The sequence below is a fragment of the Lissotriton helveticus genome, chromosome 3_2 (assembly GCF_964261635.1).
Source record: "Lissotriton helveticus chromosome 3_2, aLisHel1.1, whole genome shotgun sequence".
NCBI classification, from domain to species: Eukaryota; Metazoa; Chordata; class Amphibia; order Caudata; family Salamandridae; genus Lissotriton; species Lissotriton helveticus.
In genome coordinates this window covers 358,100,683-358,114,115 of record NC_136062.1, presented here as the reverse complement: position 1 = coordinate 358,114,115, position 13,433 = coordinate 358,100,683, and the positions used below count along the sequence as shown (strand labels likewise).

Genomic DNA, 13,433 nt, shown 5'->3' with positions numbered 1-13,433 from the left:
GCACATAGGTGTAAACTACAAAAAAATAAAATGGGGAAAATCAATCAACATTTAGACAAATGCAAAAACTATGGCACAAAGAAAGTGTTTTTTCTCCCCACAACTATGCTTTCTCCCGAAGGTGTTGATCTTAGCATAGCAAACCTTTTGTTGTTGCCATTTTTAGAAATAGAAATATACTTTGTAGCATAGCACCTTTTTTCATTTTCCCCAAAAAAGAAAACATTTTCTACATTTTGGCTATTTTCTCCTATCCCTCCTGGGGGAATCCACAAACCTTGGGTACCTGGGACAAACATGGGAAAAAGGACAAACATTTTGCTTGGATATCTTTTGTGGAAAAAAAAGTTATGAAAGTTTAGGCACAAAGTGCACCAACATCAAACAAGCATTAGAAATGCAATAGGTCCTGCATTTTTTCGAGTTTGAGCTATTAGCATAGCTCAACAGCTACTGGACAGAAATTGCCACTTTGCAGGTAGGGAACAGAGAATTATTCCGTGAAATGGCCTGAAAGCCTAAAACGATGTTGATAGCCTATAAAATAAAAGGCAGATCAGGATGACCAGGAGGAACCGAGGATGTATTGGGGTGGCCAACGCAAGCAAACAAGGAGTGAAATCGGGAAAGGTGGGAGAATCAGACCCAATGCACCAATAAAAACCCTGTATTTCTAAATGGCACAACAACGAACAAATGGCTATTCATGGGCATGCCCAAAGCCGATAGAGGAGATAACAACAGGTGTTGCAGAGAGCGCATGCGCGCGGCATAGGTTGGACCTAAAAAGGGCTCAGCAGTGGGCTGGAAATGCCTCAGCAACTAAGAGGTTAAACCAACACACACGCAGGTGTAGTAAGCAGAGTAGAAGTGAACACAGAGCAAATATGTACCAAAAGATCGCCCAGCCTCGCCGGAAAGTAACAACAGATGATAAATAGGAGGTGTTCGATAGCGTTAGTTTACAACACAGGTAACTGCAAGAAAATCTTCTGGTTGTGTAGGGTTGCACTGAAGTCCAGAGAATAATCACTCTATTGTTGAATGTACTATTGTAATATAACGTTTGTGTAGCTCCTGCTACCCCGAGTAGGACGCTGAAGCATGTATACGCACAGATAGCAAATTACACCATGGACATTGTGTGGTTGGAAGGGTGTTGGTTTGCTATGAACCTATGTGTTTGTCTTACGTGATGACAACTGAGGTGCGGTTATTGTGTTATGAGATGCAGTACCTGCTGGTGTGGTGCGTAAGGTGGATATCGTGTTATGAGATGCATTGCCTGCTGGTGTGGTGCGTAAGATGGTTATCGTGTTTTGCAGCACTGTGCCTGGCGGCGTGATGCGTAAGGTGGTTATCATGTTATGGGACGCAGTGTATGGCGGTCTGCTGCCAGTGTGGTGCGTAAGGTGGATACCACCGTGTTATGGGACGCTGTGCCTGGCGGAGTGGTGCCTAAGGTGGTTATTGTATTGTGGGGCACACTGCCTGGTAGTGTGATGCGTAAGGTGGTTATTGTGTTATGGGACGCAGTGCCTGCTGATGTGGTGCGTAAGGTGGTTATGGTGTTATGAGACGCAGTGCCTGCCGGTGTGATGCATAAGGTGGTTATGGTGTTATGAGACGCAGTGCCTGCCGGCGTGATGCATAAGGTGGTTATGGTGTTATGAGACGCAGTGCCTGCCGGTGTGAGGCATAAGGTGGTTATGGTGTTATGAGACGCAGTGCCTGCCGGCGTGATGTGTAAGGTGGTTATGGTGTTATCAGACGCAGTGCCTGATGGTGTAATGTGGTTATTGTGTTATTGGACGCAGTGCCTGGCGATGTGATGCGTAAGGCGGTTATCGTTTTATGAGACGCAGTGCCTGCTGGTGTGATGTGTAATGTGGTTATTGTGTTATTGGACGCAGTGCCTGGCAGTGTGATGCGTAAGGTGGTTATTGTGTTATTGGACGCAGTGTTTGGCGGTGTGGTACGTAAGGTGGTGATCACTGGTGTAACGAAAATTGAGGGGACCTCCCTGCACTGTACGTAAAGGGGCCCCCTCCGGCCTCAATCAGGAGCTCTCCGGCCAGACTGCAGTGCCGAGGGAGCCCCCTGGAGCTTGCCCCCCCCGCACCGTGCGGGCTGCGGGGGCCTGTGTTACGCCCCTGGTGGTGATTGTGTTATGGGACGCAGTGCCTGCCGGTGTGGTGAGTAAGGTGGTTATGGTGTTATGAGACGCAGTGCCTGCTGGTGTGGTGAGTAAGTTGGTTATCGTGTTATGAGACGCAGTGCCTGGCGGTGTAATGCGTAAGGTGGTTATCTTATTATGGGACGCAGTGCCTGCTGGTGTGATGCGTAAGGTGGCGGTGTGATGTGTAAGGTGGTTATTGTGTTATTGGACGCAGTGCCTGGCGGTGTGATGTGTAAGGCGGTTATCGTGTTATGAGACGCAGTGCCTGCCCGTGTGATGTGTAGGGTGGTTATTGTGTTATTGGACGCAGTGACTGGCGGTGTGATGTGTAAGGTGGTTATTGTGTTATTGGACGCAGTGCCTGGCGGTGTGATGTGTAAGGTGGTTATTGTGTTATTGGACGCAGTGCCTGGCGGTGTGATGCGTAATGCTATAGGAGAAATAGCTGCGTACATTATTATTACTATCTGGTAAGAACTCTTTCATCCATCTCTTGAGGTCCCTGCCGCTCGAAAGTTGTTAAAGGAAAGGGTTTTCTGTGCTCACCCCCTCCTCCGCAGCCCCGCCCCGCCAGCTCTTGCAGTGTCAAGTCAAGTCAATAAACTTTATTCGGTTGTTCGAATTGACAACCATAAAAGTATTTACATTACAATTAATAAAACACACATTCATTAAAAGGGGAAAGTTCAATTCAATTCAATTGTAGTTAAAATCACATAAGTAAGAGCACTAGACTATATCAGACATTAAAAAAAGGCAATTAAAAATAGAATTTCTTTAACGAGCAATAAATAACAATTCATATATCCATATTATTACCCTTCCATACTGTTTCTGAATTTGACTGCCAATTTTAAAAAGCTACATATAAACAAAGTGTATTCACAATTTAACATCTGGAGAAAATATTGGGCAGGACGAAATTGTGCAAAATGCAATTTTTTCAAAAAGGGTTTCAAATAAAGCTTCCTGGGTATGATGTAGAAAGGACAGAAGAACAGAAAGTGTGCCAGGTCTTGCGGAGACTTTTCGTCGCAGCCGCAAGCCGGCAACACTTGGCCTCGATGAGATCCCCTAGGAACAGCCAACAAAAGATGAAACAGGTTGAACCTGAACCTTGTCAGTAGGAAACGGTCATAACTAGACATTTGCCATGTCAGGTAGGGTTCTATGAGCAAAGAACTTTTGATTAATATATGATTACGTACACTTTCTTTTTTTAGTTCACATGATTCCCTTTCCTGTTGTCTGGAGTCAATAAAGGCCTTCTTGACCGTAATAAGTTCCATTTTGGTAATGGATTCCGGAGATAAGAAGAGTTCAGGGCGACCTAGATCAGTAAAGCACTTATGTAAGTACTTTAGCCAGGGAACCTCCTTCCTGTTATCCCATGTAAGTGCTTCTCTTAAAATTAGCTTGGTGAGTGGGATATTGTCGTTTAACCAACAATTCATCCAGCATATCAGGGGATTCACTGCAATTTTGTCACATACATACGGAACCCCCAATTCTTCATGCACAATAAAATTTGCTGTACCTCTGGGAACCCTTAAAATCTGTTTTAAAAAGTTATTTTCAACTATCTGTAGTGCATCCAGGGGAACATATCCCCATATTTCACTGCCATAACATACTGTGGTAACACTTTTGGCCTTATATAGTTGGAGTAGAGCGGCAACTGGGCTATTTCCCATTTTTCTGGAGAAATCCAATATGGCCGCATTAACCCTAGTAACGTCTCCCTTTTTTTTTTGGATCACGGGTCCCCAGTTTAGTTGACTATCAAAGAGGACCCCAAGGTAGGAGAATATGTGAGTTACAGGTATTTCTACTCCAGCTACGTTTAAACGATTTGATTTTTTAAAACCTTGGCCAACCTTCATTATATAGGATTTGGTATTGTTAATACTTAAATCTCTTGACTTCATGAAAGAGTAGAAGGAATCTAATAGGATTTGAAGTCCGTTGGCCGTCCTAGATAGAAGGACTGCATCGTCCGCATATAGTAGGACCGGCAGACCTTTTCGACCAATATACGGATAGTCTGTATTAGTACTTAAAAGGTGCTCTTCCAAATCATTAATGTAGAGGTTAAAAAGGAACGGGGCCAAAATGCACCCTTGTCGGACACCCCGGTACACTCCAAAATCTTTGGTCACTTTTAGGTCCTGGGTGTATCTGACGTTTGCTTTAGTATCAGAGTGCATATCTTCTAAAAAATTAACTAAGTTTTTGTCCACGCCCATTTTTTCCATGGCGCCCCAGAGCCTCTCCCGACTCACGCAATCGAAAGCCGAGGAGAGGTCCATGAACGCCATGTGAATCGTACCTCTTCGAGCCTTAGTGTACTTCCCAATGATAAGGTACAAATTTAGACATTGAGAAATAGTGGAATGTCCAGGCCTAAATCCGTACTGGATTGGAGATATTATATTATTTTCCTCTGACCATCTTACCAATCTGTTTAAAATAACTCCTCCAACTACTTTTGTCACGGAGTTTATTAGTGATATTGGTCTATAGCAGGCAGGGCTGCTACGGTCTCCTTTCTTGAAAATAGGTACAATTGTAGATGCCCCCCATGATTGTGGGCATCCACATAACGCAGCAGCACTAAGTACTGCTGTAAGGACCGGCGCCCATAGTGCTATACATGATTTAAAGAGGTCAGGCGGAGGTCCATCAGGTCCGGGTGCCTTGTTGTTTGATAGACCCTTGATTCCCTTTACAATTTCATCAGTTGAGAAACATAGTAAGATTTCTCTACTTTTATTTGGACTATGTTCTGCCTGTGGCTCATTGTTTTTAAAAATAGAACTGAAATGGTTTATCCATTCTTCCTCTGGGATATTGGTTCCCACACTTGAAATACTAGGACAATCGAAGATGGGTTTATTAATAATCTCCCAGAACTCTTGCAGTGTTTAACCGGCTGCTTCTGCAGGAAGGCAGGTTTTCAGCGTAAAACCCACTTATTATCCCGGGCAGTGATTAGGAAAACCCTAACGCCGCTGGCTGTGGGGGTGAGCTGAGGGGGTGATTTCTCAAAGATGTCGAACAACCACACACGTTTGTTCCCTCACACGTGTGTGTCCTCGTCGGTGAGCGCACTCTGGGAGCAGTGAGGCGCAAGGCGCATTTGTAAGGCCACTTGGTCAAAATTATTTTTGAAAAGAGGCACCCTGTGAAATTGGGATTTGCATGTGAATGGCCTTTCCTCCATTCATCTTTTTCCTCACTTCGTGTGGTTCCCGCGTCCGACCCGCCCGTAAATCTCTTTTAAGAGCTCGTCAGCCCATTCACAGCGCAGGGTCCCCCTAAATCCGGAGATGGATGGACGCTGGGCCCGCAGGGGGGCTTTGCGCTGGGTACCACACGCTGGGCTGCGGCTTTACGTGGGCTCTGTGCGGGGGGGAGGGGCGAGCCGGACCACTCTGCTGTGGGATGAGGAGGAGACAGGAGGGAGTGATCCGGAGGGTCCCTGCGCCCCCTCACTGCCCCTTCTCTGCTCCCGCGTGCACTGGGACTCCTCCCGCCCTCGGAGCTTGCAGGAGTCCGGAGAGAAGCGTGGGGCCGGCGTCCACTGCCGCTGTCAGAGCGGTCTGCAGGGGGCGCTGCAGCGGCGGCGATGGGCCAGGGAAGCTGGGCATGACGGAGCGATGACAGGGCGCCGGGGGCGGCTGCAGGGGCCCTCTCTGGCCCCCAAGAGGTAAAGTCCCCGAGCGGGAGTCAGCAGAGAAGAGCTGCAGACATCTCACGCCGTCGGTCCCAGGTACGGGAGAGATGCCCCTAAGTGGATGGACACATTCGATCGATTTCAAACCAGTCTCAGGATAACTTTTTTGTCTCTCAGAGAGAAAGCAAATGCGTACATTATGCGTATAGAATTGTGTGTGTGTCGATGTATTTCTTGCATATTTTACCTAGTCCTTCCATTTGTTTTATTGATTTACCTAATTACAAGTTCCAGACCTCAACTTTGGTTAAGGGGGTGCCAGACACCCGATTTCCACAAATGTTCCGTGAAAGCCCCGCATCCTCCTAACCGTAACCCGCCTGTGTGTCTCTAGTGATGCACGGGCGCATCCGGCACCTGCTCAGGAGTCAGGAAAGGACACTCCTTTCATCTGGCAGACAAATTCTCACAAGTTTTCACATTATGAAAAACTCAGCAGAAGTCTGTTTTGATTCACAGAAGGTAGTTTGCTGAGGGTGAACCTTAAAAAAAAATGTAATCACATTTTGTTTTTTCACAACACACAAATACAGTAGATATTTTGAGAAATATTGTGGTATTAGCCAACCACTGAACTGCATTCACTTTGATAAGTCAGTGAATATGTAATTGTGACAACGTGTTGGTATAGAGCTGACAAGCTGTGTATTAGCTCGCTGGGCCACCTGGTGAAAGTCCTATATGTAGCAGCATCAGCGTATTGTGACTTTCAGTTTCACCGCTGAGAGTAGGATGGGGCTTCAGGACTCACCATCACTCTGAGAGCCAATAGGGCTTGATAAATCACCATCACTGTGTGAGCCAATCAGACTTCAGGGGTCACCATCACTGCGAGAGCCAATGGGTATTCTGAGTTGCCACTACTATGAGAGCCAATAAGGCTCCAGGGGTCACCATCACTGCGAGAGCTGATGGGGCTTCAGGCATCACAATCACTGCGACAGCCAATGGAGCTGCAGGAGTCACCATCAATGTGAGGGCCATTGGACTTCAGGAGTTACCATCACTACGAGATCCAATGGGGTTTCCTGAGTCACCGTCACTGCAAGAGCCAATAGTGCTCCAGGAGTCACCATCACTGTGAGAATCAATGTCATTTTATAGTGGCCATAGCTGTAAAATTGGTCATCAGTGATAGATTCACAGTCATATTATAATCCATAAAATTCTTTTGGTGTCTCGCTGTACAATAACAATGGAAACTTTGTATCCGATATATTCTGGTAAATTTGTACAAGGTGAGTTTGGGTGAGTGTGCAATAATCATGGACTCTGCAGTAGACAAACCCTTCTGAGGGAATGTATGACGTTACAACGCATACCTTTACAACGCATGCACTTACAACGCAGTTTTTACAGCGCAACATACACTACATCGCATTTTAAAAAACTACCTTTACAACACATTCCATTACATTGCATACTAACTTTACAACGCATACCATTACAACGCATACCATTACATTGCATTGAAGTTAAGTATTGGATAGTATAGGGGTAAAAATTACTATTCTTATTCCAGGCGGGGTGCAACAGTTGGGTAAGTGTTGGATAGTATAGGGGTACAAATTACTATTCTAACTCCAGGGGATGCAACAGTAGGTAAGTGTTGGATAGTGTAGGGGTTACAAATTACTATTCTAACTCCAATGGTATGCGTTGTGCGTTGTATTGCCTGCGTTTTAGTGACATGCAATGTAGTGTCATGCATTGTAATGGTATGTGTTGTAATGCCTGCATTGCAGTGACATGCGTTGTAAAGGATGTTGCGATGTAATGACTGCATTGTAAGTGTAGTACGATGTAATGGTTGCGTAGTAAAGGTTGTTTCCCCTTCTGAGGTGAACAGCAGAAATATGTCTGATTGTTCCTGCTGTACTGTGTGCTTTGGAGATATACGTTTTAATCAGAATCTTCTTCTCTGGCATCCATATATATATACACACGCGCGGGGCCACTAGGCATTCCCGACAGGTCAAGGCCACATGCTGTCCTTGTCAGAGGCAAAGTTCCCGACATGTTGATGCAGCTGAAAGATCTTTAGGGCTGAGACTGAGGGCCTTATGTTCAGTGTGTCAGATGGGTTACTCCACTGAAAAAGTGGCAAATATGCCATCCGCTTTATCACAAGTGCCATTGGATACCATTCACTTCTAATAAGGTGGGTGAGACAATCGCCATGTTGTGATGGAGTGACCTGTCCACGAAACTCTAAACCAAGCTCAGAGTCATTTTCTTGTCGTGCGGTGAGGCGGGACAGAGCCAGCCGTGCCTGTCGCTAAATCCTGGTGTGTGTGACCGACCCTGCCCTCCCGCTTTTCAGTCTTGAGAGATGGTAGGCTGTTCCCCAAGCTTTCAGGTGGTAATAAATGAAATGAAATACCAGTATTTGTAATGCGCACAGCTACCTCCGAAGTGGTGTCCCGGCGCTGGGGGCCCTCGGGAAGATTAAGCGAGCTATTGCCCAGAGTCACATGGTGCTGGGCTAACCTGCTGCCGGGGATCGAACCGCGAACCCTAGAGTCCGGAGTCAGGCACCCTAGCCGCTGCGCCACACCTCTTCCACCAATAGAACAGCATCTCAATTGTTTGTCATAATTAGCATGAATTGTGTCTGATTCCCCCCATCCACATCCTTTTAGACTGGCTGTGCTCAGTCCCACTGACCTTCAGAGCTACAAAAATGTCAGAAAATCTACAATTTTTCCCCACAGGCCTACAATTAGTATTGCTTGACCAGAGTGAGGGGCGTGGTTTCCCCCCTCTGATGCTCTGGTATCGTCTCTACTTCTGGAAAAGCACCGGTGCCTTACAAGGGCCATCTGTACTCAAGTGGGATTTTCATTTCGGCAGATGGGAATGAGATGAAACTTAGACAGTTTGACATTCTTACACAATGAATGATTTTCAAGTCCAGTCAAGGAAAGCTTCATTCGGCTGCTTTTTAAGACAGACATAAAAGCACGTAAAAAATGCATTTCATAATATTTACAGCAATATAACAATAAAGCATGACAATAAAAATGATTTTAGCTTTAAAACAGGGGACACGTGCAGATGGATAAAACGCATGTTCTTGGAACTTGTTTCAATACATTTTTTTCTCTGTTTATTTCCAGAGCCAGCAGACCACACAGCCCCCCAGCAGCCGGGAATGAATGAAAGTGCGCTGTCCGCCCTGCACACCGGGGGCAGCATCAGCGCCAACGTTGGTGGCAATAACTCCTCCGCCATCCCCCAGCCTAACTCTGCCAACAAGCCCTGGCGCAGCAAGTCCCTCAGCGCCAAACACACGGCCACCTCTTCCATACTGTCGGTCAAGCAGCCGGTGCCGGAACCTCCCAAAGCAGCGCCAGAGACGGTCAAGCCGGCGGCCACCAGCCAACGGTCCATGCTGGACAAGTTGAAACTCTTTAATAGCAAAGGCGCGTCCAAAGTTGTGGGTCCACCCCTGGACCGCATAGAGTCCCGGGACACGGCTTGTGAAAGACTTGAGTCCATTCCTAGCCTTGAGGAGACGGAAGAGGCCGAAGCGGCCATGCGGACTACACAGACTACCGGGGCACTTTCAAGTAGTCCCAAAATTGCACTCAAGGGCATTGCACAGAGGACTTTTAGCCGGGCATTAACGAATAAGAAAAGTTCCCCCAAATACAGTGAGAAAGAGAAGCAGAAAGAGAAAAGCAAGGACGTCAAGAGGGCCTCCGTCACCGAGAAGCCTGAAATTAAGGAGGAGCCGAAGGAGGAGCCTGTCGCGGCCCAATTAGAAACGCCAAAAAAGACCTCCAAAATTGCCAGTTTTATCCCCAAGGGGGGAAAGCTAAGCAATGCCAAGAAGGAGGCAACACCCCCTCCGAACAGTGGCATACCAAAGCCAGGGTTGAAACTCGCCACAGGGAAAACCTCAAGTGCCCCCGCCAAGGAAGGCGAGAGAAGCCGCGGTGGCAAGGCCGGCCCAGGCCTCTCGCTCCAAAAAAGCCAGCTCGACAGACATTCCAGCTCGACCTCAAGCCTCGCCTCCTCCGAAGGCAAGGGCGTCGGGGGTACAGCCACCCCTTCCAATAGTAGCACTGCCCAAGCCACCCATGGGACAAGTGGTATCACCCAGACCACCGCGAGTAATACTGTCAGCGTCCAGCTACCTCAGCCGCAGCAGCAATACACCCACCCCAACACAGCGACAGTTGCACCGTTCATGTACAGGTGAGATGGGTGTGGTTGGGTACCATCTCTCATGATGTCATCTGTTCTCGTGAAGTGGTTGCATGGTATTGAACGATGGGGCTTTACTGGCGACTGCAGACAATGGTTCCCATGAGCTTGTAGAGTTATGAAGACTCAATTTCAATTTTTATTGAAATTACACATGCTTAATTTAAATTTTCACATGTAAAATTTTAACCAAAACAGACACTATATTTTCCAATTACATAATACTGATATTTAGACTTATAAAAAATCAGTTTCCAATGATTTTGCAATACAGTTTGGTTTGAATCTTCATGGTGCAGCTCGAAGGATAACAAAGTCCTGCCATGGTTATATGGGCTTCGCTTGCTTTGAATGGCTAGCTTCCTTGAGAAGTATGAAGACTGCCTAATATGAACAATTGGTACTTGCATCTGATTGGCCATGGGTGAACTAGTCTTCCATGAAAATGAGAGATTCTAGGGCATATTAGAACATTGTAATGTTGGGAGCTCCTTTGAAAAGAATGGTCTGCTCCGGGCTTGTAATGGCTTGTAGAAGCCCTGAGCATCAACATTCTAATGTCTGTTCACAGCTGGTGCTGTGAGCAGAGGCTTAATGGAGCCTGAGGGTACTGAGGAGTTCAGTCCCCTCGGGCTCCGTGTCGCCTTTGTTTTACAAATTAGAATATTCAGCCCTCTAGGGGCGGAGTTTTCTAATAGCATTAGAGTCCTCTGTAGCGGGCTCTACCGGCCATTAAAGGACCGCTACCTTGTTAAAGGCCCTCACCTTCAGGTCAGGCCTTTAATGCTGGATCGGGCCTTTTACGGCTTGTAGAGTCCGCAATGGAGGGCTCGAAGTCTATAATAGTGCCTCTGAAAAGTCAGTATGCTTACGCCAGGCTCTACTCTTTTACTATGAGATGGACCGTTCCCTACCTCGTTAGCCTCTCAGAGGTACGAGCTTCTGGAGCGTCCACAGATGTTTCTCTGCACACTTTGGCACCATGGGGACCCCGAAGACTCTCCAGGGACCTCAATACGTGTACGCCAGGAGGCACCTTAGAAATTCATACAGGACTCTCTAGTTTTTCTTGAGATGAGTCCACATCTGGGATTGTCTGGGAACTGAAAGTAAAAGTAAGCAGGTGGACAGGTTCTCCGAAACCATCTGTCCAGGTATGCTAAGTTGAGAAACTAATTCGATTCAGAAAAAGGGGTGGTGATGAACAGAGTGCCTGAATTAAGCAGACCACTCTTACCCAGTCCAAAGATCAGGGCTTGATCCATCACCGTTTTTTAGCTCACTGCACCATCCCAGCTCAGAACTTGGCTATATGCAAATTAGTCTGTTCCTGTCCCAGTGCATGATGGGAACAGGGCAAACCAAACTACCAAGCCAATTCTTATACTGGGAAGGAAACAAGCTTCCGGGGACCGGTTTCTGCCATTTCAGGCGTCGTCGGCGCGGCTTGCTTGAATCCTGATGGTGCAATGAGCAAGGGACTCACATCTGAGTATACCCTTCCACGCTTATGGTGGACAAAATGATTCAGAAAAAGGGGTGGTGATGAACAGAGTGCCTGAATTAAGCAGACCACTCTTACCCAGTCCAAAGATCAGGGCTTGATCCATCACCGTTTTTTAGCTCACTGCACCATCCCAGCTCAGAACTTGGCTATATGCAAATTAGTCTGTTCCTGTCCCAGTGCATGATGGGAACAGGGCAAACCAAACTACCAAGCCAATTCTTATACTGGGAAGGAAACAAGCTTCCGGGGACCGGTTTCTGCCATTTCAGGCGTCGTCGGCGCGGCTTGCTTGAATCCTGATGGTGCAATGAGCAAGGGACTCACATCTGAGTATACCCTTCCACGCTTATGGTGGACAAAATGATTCAGAAAAAGGGGTGGTGATGAACAGAGTGCCTGAATTAAGCAGACAACTCTTACCCAGTCCAAAGATCAGGGCTTGATCCATCACCGTTTTTTAGCTCACTGCACCATCCCAGCTCAGAAGTTGGCTATATGCAAATTAGTCTGTTCCTGTCCCAGTGCATGATGGGAACAGGGCAAACCAAACTACCAAGCCAATTCTTATACTGGGAAGGAAACCAGCTTCCGGGGACCGGTTTCTGCCATTTCAGGCGTCGTCGGCGCGGCTTGCTTGAATCCTGATGGTGCAATGAGCAAGGGACTTTGAGAAACTAAGCAGTATGTCAGGTGCCCGATGGGGTAGCAGGCAGGAATCACGTGCTACTGTGCTGCATCCATGCCGTAGAATGAGGTCTCTAAGGTCTAGTGATGCAGCGAGGGGAAATAGCGTTGTAAAGAAATATAGCAATGGAGAATCTGTTATAAAAGAACAGGAGTAAAGAACCATACCGACGTGTTATATCGAACCCACTGCAGCAAGTTCCATTGTGGGTCTCAGCCAATCAAATCCTGATCCTGCCTCTCAGCATATTTCCCAGCCTAACACTTGCTTTCCACTTCATCAATGTTCCCTGTTTCCAGTGTATGGTTCACCTTAATTCATCCACAGGCACCTCCGATTCCATATAATGCACCTTCAACTCCCTTCGTTCTTCTGTAACTTGATTCTGCTGTTTATCAGTTACTTTGTCTTTGCTTTATGGGTTCAAAATGTTTCCTCTTCCTACCCCATGGCTCTTCTGCCACCTTCCCCACCCTCCCCCGCCTGCTGATGTGGTTTCAACATTTTTCCTTTAGATCCTACCTCACTTTAGGCCATTCGTGAGGTATATCCTTGTAAATTTTTTGGTTATATTGACAAAAACATTTGATGTCTCTAAAAAAGGCTCATTATGATTGTGACCCCACCTACCTCACCACAAAGCTTCTATATATGGCTCCTACTCACACCATCAAAAAATGGTACTTTGAAGGTTTGGCTTTCTGCAAGCCTAGGTCTTTCCCTAAGTGAGTGCTGAAACGTGTCAATCCAGGGCCATTAGATCCGCAATGCTCTTCTAATACGCCCCTGATGCCGTCTCATTTGTGAAAAGCTGTTCCAAAATCTATTCAATGTGAACGGCCCTCCTGGTTGCAGCCAGTAGGAAGTTAGGATATCCATGTTTCTGTTTTTTAGGTCTGTAAGACCTAATGCTACCAATTGTTCAAAATTTGCATAGCATGAACTTTGGATCCTCCCAGAGGAGTACTTCTCTTTCTCATCTTGCTTTTGACTTTTGATTTATCATTCCTGCTCCTGTGGAGTCCCTTTGTTCTAGTACAGGATGGACTATTTTACATCTCAAAAGTACAGAGAATGTCATTGATGCATTACATACAGAAATCAGCCCTTTTTA

At 46.6% G+C, this 13,433-nt stretch overlaps 1 protein-coding gene across 5 annotated transcripts in view; it reads left to right on the top strand.

Moving 5' to 3' along the window:
* NAV2 (neuron navigator 2) overlaps nt 1–13,433 on the top strand; it is an 830,108-nt gene that overhangs the window by 510,828 nt on the left and 305,847 nt on the right. For all 5 annotated transcript variants that reach the window (XM_078684226.1, XM_078684230.1, XM_078684229.1 and 2 more), the window contains exon 7: nt 9,035–10,118. In XM_078684226.1, coding sequence (XP_078540352.1) covers nt 9,035–10,118 — 1,084 coding nt within the window. The remainder of the gene's footprint in view (nt 1–9,034; nt 10,119–13,433) is intronic.